The 22,006-nt window shown below is 48.5% G+C and overlaps 2 protein-coding genes across 2 annotated transcripts in view; one reads left to right on the top strand and one right to left on the bottom strand.

The window, feature by feature from the left end:
* Nucleotides 1–9,658, top strand: part of HSBP1L1 (heat shock factor binding protein 1 like 1) — a 17,384-nt gene extending 7,726 nt beyond the window's left edge. Inside the window, exon 4 of the mRNA XM_032872183.1 lies at nucleotides 9,449–9,658. The gene's annotated coding sequence lies outside the window, so the exon portion shown is untranslated. The remainder of the gene's footprint in view (nucleotides 1–9,448) is intronic.
* On the bottom strand, nucleotides 8,339–22,006 carry TXNL4A (thioredoxin like 4A). The gene is made up of 4 exons (XM_032872181.1): nucleotides 21,970–22,006; nucleotides 21,509–21,693; nucleotides 11,731–11,834; nucleotides 8,339–8,701 (listed from the first exon to the last, which is right to left on the bottom strand). Exons 2-4 carry the CDS (start codon nucleotides 21,659–21,661, stop codon nucleotides 8,530–8,532), a joined length of 429 nt encoding a protein of 142 aa, XP_032728072.1. The 5' UTR covers nucleotides 21,662–21,693; nucleotides 21,970–22,006; the 3' UTR covers nucleotides 8,339–8,529.

Below are 22,006 nucleotides of genomic sequence, written 5' to 3'. Positions count from 1 at the left end.
TCTTTGCCTCTGTGGTTAGGTTTATTCCTAGTTATCTTACAGTTTTGGGTGCCATTGTAAATGGGATCGACTCCTTAATTACTCTTTCTTCTGTCTTGTTGTGTAAAGAAATGCAACTGATTTCCTACATTGATTTTAAATCCTGCCACTTTACTGAATTCCTGTATGAGTTCTAGCAGATTTGGAGTGGAGTCTTTTGGGTTTTCCACAGTATCGTATCATCTGCAAAGAGTGAGAGTTTGACTTCTTCTTTGCCCATTTGGATGCCTTCATTCCTTTTTGTTGTCTGATTGCCGAAGCTAGGACTTCTAGTACTATGTTGAATAGCAGTGGTGATAGTAAATATTCCTGCCATGTTCCTGACCTTAGGGGAAAAGCTCTCAGTTTTTCCCCATTGAGAGTGATATTCACAGTGGGTTTTTCATAGATGGCTTCGATGATATTGAGGTATGTTTCCTCTTTCCCTGCACCGTGAAGAGTTTTGATTAAGAAATGATACTGTAATTTGTTAGATGCTTTTTCTGCATCTATTGAAAGGATCCTATCGTTCTTGTTCTTTCTTTTATTAATGTATTATATCACATTGATTGATTTGCAGATGTTGAGCCAACCTTGCAGCCCTGGAATAAATCCCACTTGGTCGTGGTGAATAATCCTTTTAATGTACTGTTGGATCCTATTGGCTAGTATTTTGGTGAGAATTTTTGCATCCATGTACATCAGGGATATTGGTCTGTAACTTCCCTTTTTGATGGGTCTTTGTCTGGTTTGGGGATCAAGGTAATGCTCACCTCATAAAATGAGTCTGGAAACTTTCCATTTCTATTTTTTGGAACAGTTTCAGAAGAATAGGTATTAATTCTTCTTTAAATGTTTGGTAGAATTCCCCCGGGAAGCCATCTGGCCCTGGGCTCTTGTTTCTTGGAAGATTTTTGATGACTGCTTCAATTTTCTTGTTGGTTATGGCTCCGTTCAGGTTTTCTAGTTCTTCCTTTCTGGTTCAGTTTTGTAGTTTGCAGGTTTCTAGGAATGCATCCATTTCTTCCAGATTACTTAATTTGTTGGCATATAGTTGCTCATAAAATGTTCTTGTAATTGTTTGTATTTCTTTGGTGTTGGTTGTGATCTCTCCTCTTTCATTCATGATTTTATTAATTTAAGTCCTTTCTCTCTTCTTTTTGATAAGTCTGGCCAGGGGTTTATCAGTCTTATTAATTCTTTCAAAGAACTAGCTCCTAGTTTCGTTGATTTGTTGATCAACTGATCTGTTGATCTGATTTCGTTGATACTGTTCTTTTGGTTTCTATTTCATTGATTTCTGCTCTGATCTTTCTCTTCTCCTGCTGGGTTTGGCTTTCTTTGCTGTTCTTTCTCCACCTCCTTTAGGTGTAGGGTTAGGTTGTGTATTTGAGACCTTTCCTGTTTTTTGAGAAAGGCTTGTATCACTATATACTTTCCTCTCAGGACTGCCTTTGCTGCATCCCACAGATTTTGAACCGTTGTGTTTTCATTATCATTTGTTTCCATGAATTTTTTCAATTCTTCTTTAATTTCCTGGTTGACCCATTCATTATTTTTTTAAAGATTTTATTTATTTATTTGACCAACAGAGATCAAAAGTAGGCAGAGAGGCAGGCAGAGAGAGAGGAGGAAGCAGGTTCCCTGCGGAGCAGAGAGCCAATGTGGGGTTCGATCCCAGGACCCTGTGATCATGACCTGAGCTGAAGGCAGAGGCTTAATCCACTGAGCCACCCAGGGGTCCCGACCCACTCATTCTTTAGAAGGATGCTCTTTAGCCTCCATGTATTTGGGTTCTTTCCAACTTTCCTCTTGTGACTGCGTTCTAGCTTCAGAGCATTGTGGTCTGAAAATATGCAGGGAATAATCCCAATCTTTTGGTACCAGTTGAGACCTGATTTGGGAACCAGGATGTGATCTACTCTGGAGAATGTTCCATGTGCAGAAGAGAAGAATGTGTATTTTGGGATGGAATGTTCTGAATGTATCTGTGATGTCCCATCTGGTCCAGTGTGTCATTCAGGGCCCTTGTTTCCTTGTAGATCCTTAGCTTAGATGATCTGTCCATTGCAGTGAAGGGTGTGTTAATGTCCGTACTATTGTATTATTGTCAGTGTGTTTCTTTGATTTTGTTATTAATTGGTTTATATAATTGGCTCCTCCCATGTTAGGGGCATAAATATTTACAATTGTTAGACATTCTTGTTGGATAGACCCTTTAACTATGATATAGTGTCCTTCATCTCCTTTTACAGTCTTTGGTTGAAAATCTAATTTGTCTAATAGGAAGATTGCCACCTCAGCTTTTTTTTTTTTTTTTTTTTAAGATTTTATTTATTTATTTGACAGAGAGAGACACAGCAAGAGAGGGAACAGAAGCAGGGAGAGTGAGAGAGGGAGAAGCAGGCTTCCCGCTGAGCAGGGAGCCCAATGCAGGGCTCAATCTCACGACCCTGGGATCATGACCTGAGCCGAAGGCAGAAGCTAAACAACTGAGCCACCCAGGTGCCCCCCAGCTTTCTTTTGATATCCATTAGCATGATAAACTGCTTTCTACTCCCCTCATTTTCAATCTGGAGGTGTCTTTCTGCCTAAAACGAGTCTCTTGTAGACAGCATATCAATGGGTCTTATTTTTGTTTTTGTTTTTTAAAATTTATTTATTTATTTGACAGAGAGAGAGAGAGAGAGAGAGAGGGAGAGAGATCACAAGTAGGCAGAGAGGCAGGAGGAGAGAGAGGGGGAAGCAGGCTCCCTGATGAGCAAAGAGCCCGATGCGGGGCTCAATTCCAGGACCCTGAGATCATGATATGAGCTGAAGGCAGAGGCTTAATCCACTGAGCCACCCAGGTGCCCCTCGATGGGTCTTGTTTTTTATCCAATCTGATACCCTGTGTTTTTTATCCAATCTGATACCCTGTGCCATAAATGGCATTTAGGCCATTTATGTTCAGGGTAACTACCGAAAGATATGAACTTAGTGACACTGTATTGCCTGTAAAGTGACTGTTACTGTGTATTCTGTTTCTTTCTGGTCTATGTTACTTTTAGGCTCTCTCTTTGCTTAGAGGACCCCTTTCAGTAGTTCTTGTGGGGCTGGTTTGGTGATTGCAAATTCTTTTAGTTTATGTTTGTCCTGGAAGTTTTTCTCTCTCCTTCTACTTTCAATGACAGCCTAGCTGGATATAATATTCTTAGCTGCATATTTTTCTCATCTAGTTCCCTAACATATTCCTAAAGGATTGGTATTTTCCAGTTCCATGTTACATATATTTAAATGAAGTCAAAATGCTTCCATAAGGAAAAGGGGGAAAGTAGTAGATGAAGTTAAATGTGCTTAAACACACTTATTCAAACATAAACTAGACAAACATGACTTTTAGCAGCAAGCAATTTACTCACAGAATACTTAAGTAAATGTTGTGAATTCAATATCAAATGTTATATTCATAAACTTGTAACTTAAAACTCATTTACCTCAAAATTAGGGACTTATGAAAACCTCAAGTTTAATAATAAAGGCCTAAATCTGTCAGTCAGCAGCTCTAGAAGCAGTTGTGTGAAGTTTTAAATTCTCACGTTTAATTTCCGTTCTTTACAGTCTCTTGCCTGATCTATCACCATAGACTTTCAACTCTCTTCCCAATCCCCTTTTAGCTCTTCCAAGGGGACAGAAAGATCTCAGAACTAAAATCTGATCACGTTACACCTGGTTCCCAAGGCAAAGTGTCCCACCTGTGCCCACTCCACCTAAGCCACCACAGTTCTCAGATGAGCCCGCCTCCCTCCCACCATGGGCCTTTGTTCCTGCAGGTCCCCTTCTGGAATGCAATTACCCCTACACCCACATAGTTAGCTTTTTAATATCTGATATCAGCTTGAAAATAATCTCCTCAGAGATTCTCTCCCTGAATCCCCATCTGGGTCAGATCTACTCGGTATATGATCTCCTGGCACTCTGCTATTGACTATCACAGTCGTAATTTCACTTTTTACATGATCATTTGGTTATCTTCACAAGGCAGCAAGCAACCAGACTGATTTTGCTCAGTCCTTGGGTCCAGGAGCTACTTAAATTTTTTTTTAAATAAATTAATAATTGAATTGCTAGAGTTTCAAAATAATTTTGCAATCCTTTATATGGTGCTTTTTGTCCATGGAGATGTGTGAGCGCTTAACTACTCTACTAAACAAGAAAATCAAAGCCCAGTTGGAGGATGGGGTTATAGCTGTGGTTGGGGAGACTAGTGGGATGTCACCCCAACACAGTGTGCAAGACAGTACAAGTCTCATTAAGAAGCCATTAGTGTTCCTTGTATAGCTTTTGATGATAAATGTAAAAATGCCACAAAAGAATACTAAAACTAGATGTATTTTAAAAGCCTTTAGTAAAGATGATGTAGAAAAACTATTCAAAATGGCAACCATATAAGTGAGTTCTCCCAAAGTTCCCCATTCTGATTTTCAAGATATCAGACTTTCCCAACTAGCACCTCAACTTTCAGATCAGAAACCTGGTGAGGCCATGGACACATCCTGTATTTTCTTCCTCTTTTTTATTTATTTGACACAGAGAGAGAGAGAGACAGGGCACAAGTGGGGGCAGCTGCAGGCAGAGGCAGAGGAAGAAGCAGACTCCCCTCTGAGCAGGGAGCCCGACGTGGGGCTCCATCCCAGGACCCCAGGATCATGACCTGAGCCGAAGACAGATGCTTCGCCCACTGAGCCCCCCAAGGTGCCTCGATAGCCTACGTTTTAACTGAGCCACCCGAGGAACCAAACTCCAGTTTTTGTTAAAATCCAGGGACGGTTTTTAGGGTTGTTGTAGTTTTGACTCTATCAGTGACCCCAACGCCTTGCTTCTCTGCTCACAATAGTAGGAAAGAGGCAGTCTACCCCAGGGACCCACACAGAACAATCTACTGCAAACACACGCGGTTTCTGGTTATTTCGATGCTGCAGAGCTGTGTTTCAAATGTCTGAAAGCTGTAAGTAGATGCTGTCATGCCGTGGTGCCCTGCCATACCTAGTGGCTCTGTTTTGGGACAGTTGTCTACGCTGGTGTGTGTAGCTCTGCTTCAGTCACTGACAGCTGTGTGGTAACCCTTTGAGTTCTGTTTTCCATTTGACTGTTTCCAGTCATGCTGCAATGAAGTCTTTCCTATCTCCTATGTGTCCGTTTTCTCGGGGTACTTGATTACTTACTGCCTCCCTGAATATATGCCGTACCTTCTAGGCTTGTTGCCTCTGTGTAAGCTGCCAAGATGCTCCTGGACTTTGCACAAGCTGCCCTGGGGAGGATGAGAAGCAGAAATCATTCACTGCTCAGAGAACCGGGGGTACTGGTGCACCTTCTGCACTAATTAATTTCCACTTGAATAAAGCAATGCGTGCAGCAATGAGGCAGGTCCGGTAGCCGCACAGATCCAGCCTTGAAGCCACGTCCTCTGGATGAGACAGGACTCTGAGCAACCTAACCTTTACTTTCCTTCTCTGCACACTAGCTACTGGCAGGTGGTTGGAAGGATTTGAGAAAAAGGCTTGTAAATCACTTAGTTCAGGCTGAGGTAGACAGTAGGTACAAAATAAGACATAAACTTATAAAAACAACACATTTACAGCACTACTACAGGGTAAGTTTACAAATGTGGGATGTAATTTTCTTTGCTTATTTTTCAGCAGCTAATAAAGCTTTATCAACAAGATGTAATTCACATGCTACACAATTAACCAATTAACACAATTCAGTGGTTTTTGGTATATCTACAGATGTGTGCCACCATCACCATAACCACTCTTAGAACGTTTTCATTATCTCAGGAAGAAACCCCATACCCATCAGCTATCACCTCCCTCTGTCCCCCTCCCCCTAACCACTAATTTACTTTCTGTCTCTATGAATTGCTTATTCCGGGCATTTCATAAAAATGGGAATCATACGATATGTGGTGCCTAGTCTCTCACCCTCATGTTTTCAAGGTTCAACATACTGTACATCAGTACTTCATGTCTTAGCACCAAATAACATCCCATTATACAGATGGATATTTTGTTTACCCATTCTGCAGCTGATGGACATGCAAGTCATCTCCTCATTTTCCAAAGGGTTGCCCGTACTCCTCTCCCCGAGCAGGGTCTGAGTCATCCAGTTTCTCCGTGTCCTTGACTCTTTCAATAATCAGACCCTTTAGGGGCTCCTGGGTGGCTCAGTGGGTAAAGCCTCTGCCTTCAGCTCAGGGTCCTGGGATCGAGCCCCGCATCAGGCTCTCTGCTCGCCAGGGAGCCTGCTTCCCCCTCTCTGTCAAATAAATAAATAAAATCTTAAAAAAAAAAAAAAAATCAGACCCTTTGGATCTAGTCACACCACCCCAATGGGTGGGAAGTGGCATCTGCAGGTTTTGATTTGCATTTCCTTGATGCCAAAAAAGTGAGTTTGTCATGGGATCCTCGGCTGTTCTCTCTTGAAGAAACATCAGAAGTAGAACACTGAATGTCTGTGTGCCAGGTACCTGGGGTCACGATGAGTTTTCCACTCACCCCTCATCTGTCAGGGCACTGTACTCCCTATTTCATAGGTGGGAAATTAAGGCTGGAGCAATGCAGTAAATCTGCTTTGGAGTTTTAGATCTACTTCAAGCGCGCCTCGTGTGCATGTGCTGGTCTGCACTCGTGTCTCAAGCACGGTGAATCTGGCCATGGCTTTCGCACACTGAGGCCCACCAGGCTCTATTTTGAGACACACGCGGGACAGCAGACACCGCCACCTCCTCACCTGAGAGAAAACGGAGTTGTCACAGCAGAGCCTGTATGGACGAGATGTGCGGGGACGTTCCCCACCGCCCACCCACCGCCGAGCTGTGGGGCAGGAGAGGCGCAAGCCTGAGATGAGGACACCAGCTGCACGTGGGGCAGGACCGCGGTTTCCACAGAAGATGCAGCCTGCTTGAGTACGTGAGGTTCCATCTTCAGAGGAAGGAGGAACAACTTAATCTTCGTATTTAAAAGGAGGACTCCTAGAATCATTATCTTATTGCACTGTTCTTATAACCAGAATAAAAGACACTTTCTTCCTCAAGTGTATTCTTTCTGAACTCAAGCCTTCGGATTCTGCTGTGGGTTGAGTTGTGCCTCCTCATAAATTCCCATGTCGGTAGTTTTTTAAACAGATTTTATTTATTTGACAGAGAAAGCACAAGCAGGGGGAGGGGCAGAGGGAGAGGGAGAAGCAGGCTCCTGCTGAGCAGGGAGCCTGATGCGGGGCTCGATCCCAGGACCCTGAGATCACAACCAGAGCCGAAGGCAGACACTTCACATCGACAGAGCTGCCCAGGTGCACCCTGCCTACGTCGGGAGTTCCAATCCCCAGTACAATGTGACCTTATTTGGAGATAGGATGGCCCTCTCCAGTGACCAGTGTTCTTATAAGAAGAGGAAATGTGGACACAGACACACACACGGGAGAAGGCCACGTGCAGATGAAGGCCAAGATCGGGGGAAGCATCAGCCAAAGCAGGCAATGATCACCAGAAAGCAGCAGGGTCTGGGAGAGGGGCAGGGGACAGATTCTCCAGCACAGCCCCAGAGGACCCAGCCCTGACCACCTCTGGATCTAGAGTTCTTGCCTTCAGATTTGGAAGACTGCTCATGTCCACTGTCACTCCCATCTGGGCTACTTTGCTATGGCAGCCCTGGGAGACTTACACGCGCCCCCCTCCCCCCAACAGGGCGCAGCAAACACAGGGTCCCACAAAATATACACTTGAATTCCACTCCGATGGGAAAGAAGTCCAGTAACTCTGACTGCCAAAATCAGTAACCTGCACGGCAATTGTTTTTAAAAGATTTTATTTATTTATTTGACAAAGATCACAGGCAGGCAGAGAGGCAGGCAGAGAGGGGGAAGCAGGCTCTCCACTGAGCAGAGAGCCCGATGCGGGGCTCGATCCCAGGACCCTGAGATCATGACCTGAACCGAAGGCAGAGGCTCAACCCACAGAGCCACCAAGCACCCCTGCATGGCAAATTTGTAAGAACCAAGCAATTACAACTTCCCCATCACTGAGTATTTTATTTATTTCAGCTAGATATTTACAGATATTTGCTAATATAAAAATACAATGGCCAGGGGCACCAGGGTGGCTCAGTGGGTTAAGTGCCTGCCTTCGGCTCGGGTCATAATCCCAGGATCCTGGGATCGAGCCCCACATCAGGCTCTCTGCTCGGCAGGGAGCCTGCTTCCCCCTCTCTCTGCCTGCCTCTCTGCCTACTTGTGATCTCTCTCTCTCTCCCTGGGTCAACTAAATAAACAAAATCTTAAAAAAAAAAAAAAAAATACAACAGCCAGGCAGGCGGAGAGTTGAGGCCATGCAACCCCTACAGAAAGGACCCTCCAACCAACCCTGTGATCTTCATATCCTCTTCCAAACGCTTGCCCTAAGGCTTTAAATAGTTTCCAATATTTCCACATGAAAACGACTCCACGCCACTCCTGTGCACAGAGACCAGGCCGAGCTCAGTATCTGTACTTTGTGGAGTAATCCTTTGGAGAAACGACCAGGCCACGGCCTTTCCGCGCGCCCCGGTACACAGTCTCGATGATGTCTATCATTTCCTGTTTGTCTTCCATGGCCCAGTTGATCTTGTTGTTGTTACCCGTACCCAGGTCGATCATGATGTGTTTGTTCCTGCAAAGAGGAGACGGGTCAGTGTTCACAGTCTCCTAAGAGTTCCATGAAAAAAATGCCTTCTGTTTCCCACCATCACAAGCTCTTGTTAAACATCAGTTAAGGGCGCCTGGGGGGCTCAGTGGGTTAAGCCTCTGCCTTCGGCTCAGGTCATGATCTCAGGGTCCTGGGATCGAGCCCCTCATCAGGCTCTCTGCTCAACGGGGAGCCTGCTTCCCCCCCACCTCTCTGCCTGCCTCTCTGCCTACTTGTCATCTCTGTCAAATAAATAAAATCTTAAAAAGAAAATCAGTTAAGACAAAAACACACACAGTCAGGAGGCTCTACCGCGATTTAGAAGACGAGAACCAGTTGAACACTAGTGTAAAAGCACACACCATGCAGGGCACAAGCGCCCTCTGCATGGCTAAGCCACTCCCTCGGGACAAACGTCCTACAGGACACAGTGTGAGTCACTTGGAAAGTGACACTGTTTCCCAAAGGGCTGTACCGATTTACCAAGGAAACACAATACCCTGACCCTAGCGTACACTTTATCCAAAGTCCTAATTGTGAAATTAGTATGTCTGCATTTCTATAATTAGGGAAGTAGATGATACTTTACAGATTTATTTTTAAGAGGCTACTTTCAAAAATGAATTGATATGTGCACTTTACAGAGATAGTAACCCTTGTTGTCATTGGTGCACTGATCTCTCCAAGTTTGTTGGAGATAGTTTTCATTTATTCAAGTTTTCACTTCTACAGGAATGAAGAGCGGCACCTCAAGTCTCCATCTGTCCAACCACAGGGAGCATCCAAAAGGCAGACGCAACGTTTCTCCTTTGCTGCAAACATCTACTTCCAGGGTAACTCTCCACATCCGCACTCGGGCCCAGGAATCTGGACCCTGGACCCTGTCCCTCCCTGTCCCATCACCTGTCAGCCTCTTACAGCCTCCCCACCATGGCCGGACCGTCCGCGCCCGCCTGCCCGCCCCCGCGAAGGTACGAGCTCATTCTAGACTTCCTCCGGCTGTCCTTCAGCTCCCCGCCACCCCGACCCGGCACTTGTGTCTCTACAAACACCTGCTCGCCTTCGCTCATCTACTCCGCTGCTGCCAATCCGCGAAACCCGGTGACGGCAGGAACCGTCTTGTCTGACTTAACGTCCGGGCAGCAGACCACGAAACCTGGCAGGGCTCAGTACACACACTTGGTGAAAACATTAACTCAAGCAGAGGGGCGCCCCGTCTTGGATTCCGGCGTCGCAGAAAGAGCGGAAGGCACTTCGTCTTCTCTTCAGTCCAGCGCCCCGGCATCCACCCCAGCATCCTCCTCTTTGCGGCCCCGTCCGCCACAGCGTCCTCTGTGCCTTGGTCGGGCCAGCCACTGGCGGCGGGAGGCTGGCCCCAAGACGGCCCTCATGAGTTGCACCCTAAGGGTGTGGGGAGCACTGGGAGCAGCACGACAGGAAAGGCCCGGACTGCCTTGAAGCGGCTGTTCGTGGACTCGCGGACTGGAGGAGCATGGCCAGGGCAGGTGCTGGAGGAAGGAAGGAGCACACCGCCGGGGTGGAGGGAAGGGCCCCTGTTCCTCGGGGACACGGTCCCGCAGAAGTCATCAGGATGCGCCTGGACGTGCACCTGAGGAGCTGTTGAGCCCTGGAGCGGCCACCTGCTTTCTCCCTGCTGTGGACGGTGACGACAGATGACGCGGGGTTAGAGCCGCGGAAAGAGAGAAGGAGTTCTTGGCCCCTCCAGATGGCAGAAGACACTGCCACGCAGAAGGGCGCGGGGGGCACGGAAGAGGCCACGACCTGGTGCTGCAGCCCAGGCGGAATGTTCAGTCGCAAGTGAGGAGCGGCGCGTCTCCTGGGTCTCCATGGACGCCCAGGACAGGCACTCGGGCTGCAGAGGACGACGGTGCAGAGAAAGGCGGCGGGAGAACCCCAAAATGCTACCTGCTGAAGTCGGCGGAAAATGGCCTGGCTGCACACGCCTTTCCCGGAAAAGGCAGGAAAGCCTGGGCAGACCGTCCCAGGGCTGGGGAGTCATTCCCTTCCTCCTCACCTGCCCCGAGAAAGCAGACCTGTTTGCAAGGCTGGCCCATGATGTGTGCTGCCAGAGACGGGGCCACAGGTAAGGGGTGTCCACCAGCCTAAGCAGCCTCATGCATCCCTGCTTTTGTACACCCGAAGGATGTGGGTCTTTGGAGCCGGAGGGCAGAGGGCAGAAGACAGGACCCTGAACCCAACCCTGCAAAGTTCCTGCCCTCATCCCTGGGACGGTGCTGCGATGAGACGCCAGCCACCAGTGACGCTGCAGACGACGGAGACTGGCAGATGCCCCACGGTTGCTCATCAAGTGACTTTAAAGTAAGGAGATAATCCTGGATTATTTGGTGGGTCTATTCTGGTCACAGCCTCGGGGAAGCAGAGCAGGAAACCGCAGAGATGGTGCAGGCTGTGCAGACTGAAGGGACTCAAGCAGCAGGGAGGGCCCGGCACACAGCCCGCCAGGAGTCAGCGGCCCCAGCCTGTGACCACAGGGAACGGGATTCGGCCAACAACCCAATGAGCCATTGGCTTCTTCCCCGACCGACGGCCCCAAAAAAGCCCAGCCCGTGACTGTGGCCTCGTGAGACCCCGAGAGGAAACCCACTGAGCCAGCCCAAACTCGGAGCAACAGAACACTGAGCTCATCACTGTGGCTTTTAGCTACTCACATGGCGTTACCTGTTGCACAGGATATAAGCCAATACCTGCCCCGTACAACCCACCCAGACATTCCTCACCTGTCAGGCACCGGGGATGTCTAAGGCTTAATACTGCCATTTACCAGCCTTTCTACTAACAATAAACAGAAATTTTGACAAGTAGAAACAACGCCAAATGGTGATTTCTTTCCAAATTAAATCTCCACAACTTTTTTTGGAGTCTTGTTACCCAACTTTATTACAGAAATGCCATCGGATGTGACGCCATCTGGACTACATCAAACTTCCGAACCAACAATATCCAACTGAGACGAGAGCTTTAAGAGAACGTACCTGAAGAAAAACATGACAGTACACGGGTCGTACAACTCGTACATCTTGTTGAAGTCAGGCACTTCTGTGATATCCACAAGATAGATAACTGCGAAATTTTTAACCTAAAAGTAAGAGATTGAAAAAGCCCTATAAAGTAACACATCAGTTTTTTACTCTGCAAAAGCACACTGAAAAGCAAGCGCAAGAATCTGTGTGGAAGAGGCCAATTTCCAAACCAACTCCCCCACGTTGTTCCGCAGTAACGCCGACACACGGGCGCTAACCCTAACCCTAACCCTAACCCTGCACCCCTTCCGGAAAAGCAGGTTCCGCCACCCCTGCGGCGACAACCACCTACACCAGCTTCTCCCGACAGCGCGTGTGCGCCGCCAAGAGCGGCGGGAAAACAGGCCTTGAGAAGTCGGCCGGGCGCTCCTACCACGTGGCCCCGCACACCCGCCGGTGCTAAGAGTCCATAAAACAGAACCACTAACTAACTAACTAACTAAATAAATGGAATCACTTCCAATCCCAACGACCAGAGTTAATTGCTACAAGTAGATCTTTAGTAAATTCTTTACCACTTTTTCTGTTACACACATACACGTGTCTTGCTGTTTAAGTAAAATGTGGTCATACCACAGTACTTTATATCCTGCTTTAATTATGGACAGTCTCTTACACAAATTATACATTTTCCCCAAACACAATTTTTACAGCTACATAATTGCTTTATCAAACGGTTAGGTCATTATTTTACGTTTTCTATTATGTTCTGATTTTTCATGAAAATAATTCAGATTTTTTTCATTAATACCAATTATTCACCTGTGAACATTGCTACCCTTAAGTTTGTGTACATATTTCATTATTTCCAGAGATAGACTCCTAAAATGTAATCTCTACAACAAAGGACATGACATTTTAAACACTTACAAGTGCTGTCTCGGTGCCTTCCGGGAAGCTAGACAACCCTGTATGTTATGGGCTGAGTTACTTCCCCCCAGAAAGAGATGCGCTGCAGTCCTAACCCCCAGTGCTTAGAATGGGGCCTTATTCAGCAGAGAGTCCTTGCAGATGTCGTTGCTAGGATCAGACTGGCCATTCCAGACGGTGTCGTTAGAGAAGGGGCTATGGCTGACTTTTAGGGCGGGAGATACCCACAAGACAAGGGCACCGAAGACGGCAGACAACCCCAGAGCAGGAAGACACGCCAGGCGGTCTCCCTAGAAGGTTTCAGAGGCTGCACCTGTGGACACCCTGGCTTGGGACTCTCGGCCCCCAGACTGTGAGATGACAGACTTCTATTCGTTTCTCTGCCCAGTTTGTGGGCTCTGTTACTGCAGCCCCAGGAAATGCATATAAAACTAATTCTAAAATTTGCAGATGAAATGATGTGGTATCTGGGATTTGCTTTAAATACTGCAGTGTAAAAAATGGCCGGGGCCGTCGGAAGACTGAAAGGTACTGGGGACTGCTGGACCTGAGCGAGAGGCTCAGAGGGGTCACTACAACCCTCCTCTGCTTTGGAACTATTAACTAATAGTTAACACCAAAAATTAAGCTACCGACACCAAACAAAGCTGGCATCTCACAAGGACTGCTTTCGGTCCCAGCGCTGGTCGGGAGAGACCCTGAACACCGTCATGCCCCGGCTCTCTGCCCGAGGGCTCTGACGCTGCCATGCGCTGTGGTCTACACACTGTGTCCTGAAAGCCCTAAAGCAGCACCTTCCTGTGGCCGAGCCCCGTCCTGCAACTCTGGTCTCCTGTGCCAACAGTGGGAACGTGCTGGTCACGTCACCAGAACCCAGTTTTACTTTCTGGGTTAACTCATCAACTATATTCTGATTTTATTTAAAAATAAAACAGAAACTGCAGCACAGAAGTTCAGACTATAAAACAGTCAGTGTGTATAAATACACAAAGTGGTCAGACAGTAACCCTGACCCATTTTTATCCCTTCAATGCCTTGCTCTGTTGACTGATGCGCAAAACAGATACCAGTAACAGTGAGTAAATATTAACTTAGGGAATCGCCATGTAAATATTCAATTAGTCTAAAAATCAGATGGGCAGGGCTATAAATTATGTACTTTAGAGAAAAGTAAAATCATAAATTTGTCCTTTTTATTGTATGCAAAAAATCTTGTTTTGTTTTGCTTTACTGATAATTCTCCAGAAACCAAGAATCGCAAAAGATTAGTAATAATTTACAAATTATTACTGCCGTCCACTTCACAGTCCCCAAAACTTTCCCTCCAAGATGACTCTGGCATCTGTGTCCCACGGATTCGCTCTGCCACTTTGCAAATTCAGGCGTCCTCTTCCCTGCCCCTCCCAGAGGCCTCAAACTGCATTTCCAGGGTCTGTCAGCCTCAGCACACAAGCACCCGAGGATGGGAACTTTGGCTACTGCCTGGTTTTCACTGACTTCCCAGTATCGTGTGTGGACTTGAAGTCCCGCCCGCGACACAATGGACTTCCTGAGTCACGACGTAAACTACAGCAAACTCCAAAGTTCTCTTGCCTCACGCATCCGTCAACGCACTCAGGACGCACGAAGCGCTGGGCGAGGTTTTAGGGCTTGAGGCAAATCCGGGAACCACAACAAACTGCTGTGCGCAAAAAACTCTAAAAACATAAGGACTCGCAGCAATGGACATTCCACAATCAGAAGGTGACTAAGAAAAGTCTCGGGGCATCTGGGGGCTCAGTCATTAAGCCTCTGCCTTCGGCTCAGGTCATATCCCAGGGTCCTGGGATCGAGCCCCGCATCGGGCTCCCTGCTTGGCGGGAAGCCTGCTTCTCCCTCTCCTACTCCCCCCACTTGTGTTTCCTCTCTCGCTGTGTCTCTCTATCAAACAAATGAAAATCTTAAAAAAGAAAAAAAAAAAAGATACAAGTCTCAATCTCCTTTGCCTTCTATCTCATCTATCTAAACCCCCACTCTGAGTTCTAGCAGAAGCAAAGTATGTCAGTTCACTTACAAGGTACTCCTCACTCCTTACGTCTAACTCTAACCCCCGAATGAAGACGCAGTTAATGAAAGTTAAGACTCAGGAAGACAGAGTGACTCTAAGAAATGAGTCAGAAAGACTGTAAGCTACACGGGAAGCAAGCGGCAAAGCTGAGACTCACCCCGTCTGGCTCCAGAGCGCAACTTCTAGATGGGATTCCTACCCAAGTCTCGACTGCCCAAAGGAGGCAGGAGGCCCTGAGGGGGGCGGGGAATGGGCCAGGCTAGAAAGGCGGCGTGTGCGAGATGAAGATGCCGGAGAGGACAAGGCAAGGGCAGCAGCAACACCCGGGATGCGGGGTTAGAGGTGGAACGTGAGCCTGGAAACGTAGACAGGGCCCTTCGAGGCCCAAGTTCAGGTCATTTACTTGTTTGTCTCCAAGCAAGGAGGGGTTGGGGACCTGGGAAAACTGAGGAGCATCTAGGGAGGAGGGCTTACTTACAAGGAACGCTGGCATGGCTGTGCTCTGGGCACCACTGCCATCTGCATCCAACAGCGGCCAGTCCAGCCGCCCCACGGGAGGGCCAAGGGCAGCAGGGGTGGCCAGAGAGGCACACTCACAAACCAAGTCAAGGGACCACCCAAGAGGGAGCTGGGTCAGGGACCAGAGAGCTCATGTCAGACGAAGCCTGTGGTTCTGCGACTCTGGCTACTGGAAGGTCATCAGTGACCGTGCAAAACCCGCACAAGGCAGGAAGGACGGACAGGCCCCGCAGAGAGCCTGGCTGTGAAAAGAGGGACGTCACCGAGGGTCTCAGGTGGAGAGGCAGGTCCTCCCCTGCCACTGCCAATTCCCGCGTTTCCGGGTGAAAGAGAAGGCGGCTGTGCGGTGACGTGCGCCGTGCGGCACTGGTCCAAACAGCCTCTGTGCGAGATGGCTCCCGCCACGTCCCCGTGGCCCCCGGGGCAGCCGTGCTCCTTGCGGCACCGTAACTTACAGGGAACAGTATTCACGTTCCGGCGTAACCAAGCGCACATCTGCCTCCTGCAGCACCAGTAGCCAAGCCAGCGCCTGCCCGGGTGCCTTTCTGGCTCGACGTGGATTCTTCAGCCAATGGGTTCTGGTTCCTGGAACCTCCAAACCTCCCAAGTTAGAGCAGAGACTGACACCAGAAACCACATCCTCCTAAAAGTGATCAAGATACATCGCTTCTATTTTACGTATGAGGGCACGCAGCGACCCCAACTCGATGAGACAATTTTCACACTGTAAATGCTGGTCTTTACAGTGAGACTTTAGGAGAGGCCCAATTTCCTCTTGCCTCCCATGATGAGTAAGAAAACTGTAGCTCCGTCTGAAGTAAAAGGGACGGGGATGCCTTGGTGGCACAGTTGGGCTGAGCCTCCAACTCTTGATCTCACTCAGGCTGTGAGCCCCGCGGCAGGCTCAGGGCTTAGCGGGGTCTGCCTGAGAATGCCCCCGTCCCTCCCCTCCCTCACAGGCCCTCTCAAAACAATAGTAGACAACCAAGTGGTGCCCTGGTACTCAGTTCTTCTTTTGCCCCGTGTGGACTACACGATGGCCCTGCAGAACCGTGTCTGTCTTTACCGACGTGTCCTCAGACGCAGAGCCTGACTCACAAGCACGTCATGTTCGCTGCATGAACTTCAAACAAGAAACTCGTATTTTGAAATGCAAGGAACACATTATTGTCACTAAAAATGTGTTCTGGGACAGCGTGAGCTTAACTATGTAACCCTGGGCTTGGAGAGACTGGCCTTCAGAGCCGGTGCGGTGGCACCTCCTCCTGACACAAGCGGGCGAGGAATCGCCGTGCGGGGACCACGGCCCAGCCGGGTGGCGCCCAGGGGCCTTCCGCCGACCCTCTGCCTCCCTGCAGTCTCCCTCCTCTGGAAAAGCCTCCGCTTGTCAAAGCTGAACTATTTCTACTCAACATTTCGCACCCATTAAGGAATCCGTGCTTAACTACAACCCTGTGTATTTTTTAGAAAACTGAAAAGGAGCTAGGATATTCTCTCCATTTAAAAAATGCTCACTTTGGAAATATACAAAAGGAAGGGAAAATCCACTGCCACGTGACCAGCCCACTTTTTTTTTTTTTAAGTGAAGTCTACCCCCAACATGGGACTCAAACTCACGACCCCAAGACTGAGAGCCGCGTGCTCTTCTGACTGAGCCAGCCAGGTGCTCCAGCCCAGTGTTCTTCAAACAAGTTATGTAACTTAAAAATATATGACAAATAAAATTAACAGAGTATGAGTGTCTTACAGTGAAAAGTGTTTCCCTTTCCCCAGACCCACATGTTCACTCATGAGGAAATCACATACGTTCTGCTTTCTCGAGCTGACGTCATCAACAAATACCCACGGTATTTAAAAAGCTTAGAAAATCATTTTTAATGGCCACATAATATTCCACCTGGTGAAGAGGACATTCCCTGTTCAAATCCCAACTCTCCATTTCCGAGTCTGGACAAATTACTTGGCACACCTACTTCATGGGTCGTCACAACGACTACGCTGAGGTCTGTTTCCCACCAGACAAGGTGACTGGTCTAAATGTTCAAAAACCAGAGATTATAGTCATCACCATGCTCTCCTACCGTTAGACATGGTTGTTGCTCCCAGTTTTGCTAGAAATGATACCAAAAGTCCTGTGGAGCATAAAACTTTGCCTACTGAAGAAGTAGGATGACTGAGCTCTTAAGGCTTTTCAAACAAGGCCAAGCTGCTTTCCAAAAGAATATCATCAGTATTAACATTCCCCATGCCACAGTAAATACCTTCTCATCTCTGAGAAGTCCAAGTAGCAGTGCGTACTATTTTCACGTGCATGGCTCTCAAGTTCACTTAACCATTAGAATTTCCTCTTTTTAAAGTTCTTTGCCTCTCTACCCATGGGAGTCATCTTTTCAAATGGTACTTCAAACTTATTTGCATAAGTCTTCTAGATCTGAAATAATATTTTGCCTGCTATGTTTGCAATAATTTTAATTGGTTGTTACTAGCATTTTTTAAAAGCTAAGAACTCTATGTACAAATTTCATTTCTACTCTCAAGTTGTTTCTTAATGTATATATTCTGCTGATCATGTGTAACAGTTGTCCTGTTGCCGGACATCTCCTTCTCCTCCAGCAGGTCACTGACTCAGCTGTCCAGCAGCCCTTCTACAAGATGCGTCTACAAGTGAAAGTCACTCGTTAGAATCAGGGAGACTGAAGGCCCGCACAGGAGACCAACCACCCTTCCAGCCTTCTAAGAGAGCTCCTCCTCCAGCTAAGAACCCACGTAAAATGCTGGAAAAACATGTTCTAGACTGTCAATTGCCACTCTGTATTTTATTTCCGAGGAACCAATTCTTAGGTCATTCATGTAGAAGCCATTAAAAACCTGCATGATAACTTTACTTTCCCCAACTATTTGCCTGAGTAGCTCTATCACAGCAACTCCTGCAAATGTTGTGATGCGCACGATGATGCCGTAAGAGCGGTGCATAATTACTGAATACGTGACTGGCTGTGTGACCAAAGTGTTCCAGAAGCGCGTTCTAGTAATTCTAGCCTCACAACTACCCTACTTAGACACTACTGTCCCTTTCTTACAGACGAGTAAAATGAGGCACAGAGACAAGTTAAAGATCACACAGGGAGTAAGTAGCAGGAGCTAGCCTGGTCCTTGCTCCTAACCAGACTCCACACCGCCCCTCAGAGCTTGCTGCCAGCTTCAAGGCTGTAATACCCAGACATGCAAATCCACAGCAAACATAAGCTTCTTCCTGACTCATAAGATATCTCATTTGACTGAACATCGACTTCCAGTAAGGTTCAATTTACTTTATGCAAGGCTTAAGAATGATCCTTTAAAATCATTTCTAAAAGTTCCATACATATATTTGTATTATTTACAACTTCATGAGAACGTATGATCATGAATCAATGATACCATTGAGGTTTTGCATATTTTAAACTCATCTGTATGAGTTTTTTTAACACAAAAAATCTAAATGTCCCAACTATTCTTTCCCATCACGGGATGAGCTGTGACAAACTGTTAGTACAAAATGGCAAGACAGCACAGAGGTATACAAAACAGTCTCTCTTTGAGGCTGTGCATAAAATCAGCTGAACAGGGATGCCTGGGTGGTTCAGTGGCTTAAGCGGCTGCCTTCGGCTCAGGTCATGATCCCAGGGTCCTTGGATCGAGTCTTACATCGGGTTCTCTGCTCAGCAGGGAGCCTGCTTCTCTCTCTGCCTGCTTGTGCGCTCTGACAAATAAATAAGTAAATAAAATCTTAAAGAAAAAAAAACCCCAGCTGAACAGGAAACTTTGTTATTCTCACTCTACCAAACTCCAGGCGTCTGTGAAACTGTCACACAGATCTCTTGTGTTTTCAGTGTGGCTCAAAACACCCAGCACGAGGTGGGGGGCGGGAAGTCAACGCACCACGTTCCAGGATAAACGATCGCATCAAGTCCAGCCTAAACTGTGGAACTTTTACTCACTCTACAACAGCTGGGGTATCCAAACAGGGCTTGTAACAAGATGAGGAAGATCCCCCACTCTCTACCATTTCTGCAGAGGGAGATTTTTTTTTTTTTAAAGATTTATTTATTTATTTATTTGACACAGAGAGAGAGATCTCAAGTAGGCAGAGAGGCAGGCAGAGGGGGAGGGGGAAGCAGGCTCCCCGCTGAGCAGAGAGCCCGATGTAGGGCTCGATCCCAGGACCCTGAGATCATGACCCAAGCCAAAGGCAGAGGCTTAACCCACTGAGCCAGGCAGGCGCCCCCAGAGGGAGATTTTTAAATGGAGAGTTAAGTTGTTCTTTGTACTAAAACCTTAAATTTCAAAAATTCCCCTTGAGCTTCCCCAAAAAGGGCTTCCAGAATCATAAACTCATATTCTGCCTTTATACTAAGAAAAAAATAAAGCAATAATCTTGGGATACGTTTTAAGTTTGCATTTTTAATAACTGTACTATGTAATATTTTACTAAAACTTTATTAATATAAACAGAAATCCAAGTTTTTGGACAAAAAAGAAAAATCTTAAAAAAAACAAAGAAAAACACTCAAAGTGAGCCCAGTTAAGCTATTCTTGTCAATAGGTTCAATACCAAAAAAAGAGAGCGTCCACTGATAGAGGAATTCAGTCTATAACCGACAGGAAGGGATGAGAAAAGAACTGTGGAAGTCCCTAAAAGCTTATATTAACACACAAAATCTGTCTCCTAGCTAAGAGCATTTTGCTGGTGTTGCTCAGACGTGAAGCGACCCTGCCATCTCTCAGTACCCTGACCCTGTGCTGAGGGCAGCAGGAGCTGGTCACCACCTGGTATTCACACCAGCAGCTGCAACACGGGACTCAGAACACACAGCCGGGCTACAGCCATGTGGTCCTCAGAGAGGTGCTCCCAGGCAGCACCACCTCGGCTGCGTCTGCCCTTAATCACCACAACCTAAGCAAAGGCATAAGAGAGATGTCCTGGCATCACCTCATTGATGACTTCGGACCCCAGCTGGGAGGATTCCCATGTCAGGAAATTGCTGCTCTCCCGAGTTCCCAGGGTGCGCTCTCAAGCTGCTGGAGGAGGAGGAAGGGAGCGGCTGGCAACCACAGCACACCTACTCTGATCCTGACTGCCGCTGAGGGGTTTTGAAAGTCCCATCAGAACTGCCAGGACGGCTTCTGAAAAGGGCTGTTTCTGGACCTCACCCCAGACCAGCAGAACGGGAACCTTGGAGACGCACTTCAGCAAGTATTCCAAGGGACACTCATGATGACTGACGCAGAACAGTCTCCAGTGTCCCCAGTGCCACCACCCCTGCTGCGGTCTGCCTCTCCTACCGAGCAAGAGATAGTAAAAATGAGCAGTGGAAGGTCAGTTGTTTGTTTTTAAGTAAACTAACCCAATGTGGGGCTTGAATGCAGTACCGCAAGGATCTCACACTCTACGGACGGAGCCCACCAGATGTCCCAGAAGGTCAGACAGTCTTCCTGTCCTCAATGCAAGATGCGCTCTTACATCCGTTCCTCTAACCCCTTTTCCTCTGAGAGAAAACATGGCTTCAATGTTTCCATCACTTTCACTCTTCGTTCAAGTGGCCTCTCAAATTACTTTTGGAATATCGGTAAGTTAGGTGTCTCATTAACAGCCTAATGTTGGCTCTTTGTCTTGTTGCTACAATTGCAAAAACCCAAATTAAAGTGACCTCCAAACCACCATGAAGAAGCTACAGAGAAGCACGGAGCCCCGGTTATAGAACGGGCCGGCACCGGCACCGTCGCCACCACCCACGAGCCGTAGTCCTGATGCGAAACACCCGGAGCCCGATTCTCTCCTCTCCTGTCACCTCCTGCAACGCGCTCGCTCGGAGACAGAAGCCAAGCGACTTGCAGAGCGTCACTTGGGGTGGACGGAAGGGCCAGGAGCAGGGGGCAGGGTTCATGCTCCGGCAGGGCGGGGGCTCCCACACCAGGAAACAAGGTACCAGGAACGCACAGTCCTCGTCCGCGAAGCTACCCAGCTCACTAGTCCCCAGGTGTGTCCTGTTCGCGACCCTGCGGCGAGGACCCGTCAACCCCGTCGACACCGGGACACCACGAAGCTTCTCCCGGGAAAGGCAGAAGCTCATAAGGACACCCCCGGGGGCCGCAGGGTAAGAACGCGGCCAGGAACCTCCTCCTCCCTCTGCCGACCGCGCCCGAACTTGGGGCGCGAACGAGACCACCGCACCTCCAAGACCCCCGCCAGCGGGCCAAGCGGGGGGACCGGCCGCGCCCGGGTCCCAGGCCGACCGCGGGGCGCCGCGCTACCTTCTCGGCGATGCTGTAGAGCACCTCGTCCATCTTCATGCAGGTGGGGTCCCAGTCGTGCCCGAAGCGGATGACCACCACGCGGTCCTCCTCCGACAGGATGGCCTGGTCCACCTGCCAGCCGTTGTGCAGGTGCGGGAGCATGTACGACATCTCGGGGCGGGTCCGGGGGCCTGCGAGGAGAACTGCGCGCACCGCTCCTTCCCGCGGGCTGCCGGGCACGGGGGCGTGGGGCCGCGCGACACGCCGCCCGCGGCCCTCGGTCCCACGGCGGGCGGCCGGGACCCCGCTCCCCCCCGGGACCCCCGAGCTCGACCCCTGGAAGGCCGCCGGGACCTCGCGGACGCCCCGCGGACCCCAGCCACGGCGCGGAGAACCCGTGGGGGCTGCTCCCCTCGGTTCCCGCCCCCTCCCTCCCCGCCCCACCGCCCTCCCGGCCCCCCAGCTCCCGCCGCTCGCACCTCTGCCGACTAGAGCGTCCCGCGCTGCAGTCCTTCC

This window comes from Lontra canadensis, unplaced genomic scaffold (assembly GCF_010015895.1).
Source record: "Lontra canadensis isolate GAN:19392208 unplaced genomic scaffold, GSC_riverotter_1.0 scaffold44, whole genome shotgun sequence".
Lineage (NCBI taxonomy): Eukaryota > Metazoa > Chordata > Mammalia > Carnivora > Mustelidae > Lontra > Lontra canadensis.
This window is presented reverse-complemented; position numbering and strand designations above follow the sequence as displayed.

Coding starts and splice junctions, on each gene's coding strand:
- TXNL4A (XM_032872181.1), bottom strand. CDS start 21,661: ATGTCGTACATGCTCCCGCACCTGCACAACGGCTGGCAGGTGGACCAG. Junction 11,835..21,508: donor TCTACAGCATCGCCGAGAAG/GTAGCGCGGCGC, acceptor TCTTACTTTTAG/GTTAAAAATTTCGCAGTTAT. Junction 8,702..11,730: donor ACTGTCATGTTTTTCTTCAG/GTACGTTCTCTT, acceptor TCCTCTTTGCAG/GAACAAACACATCATGATCG.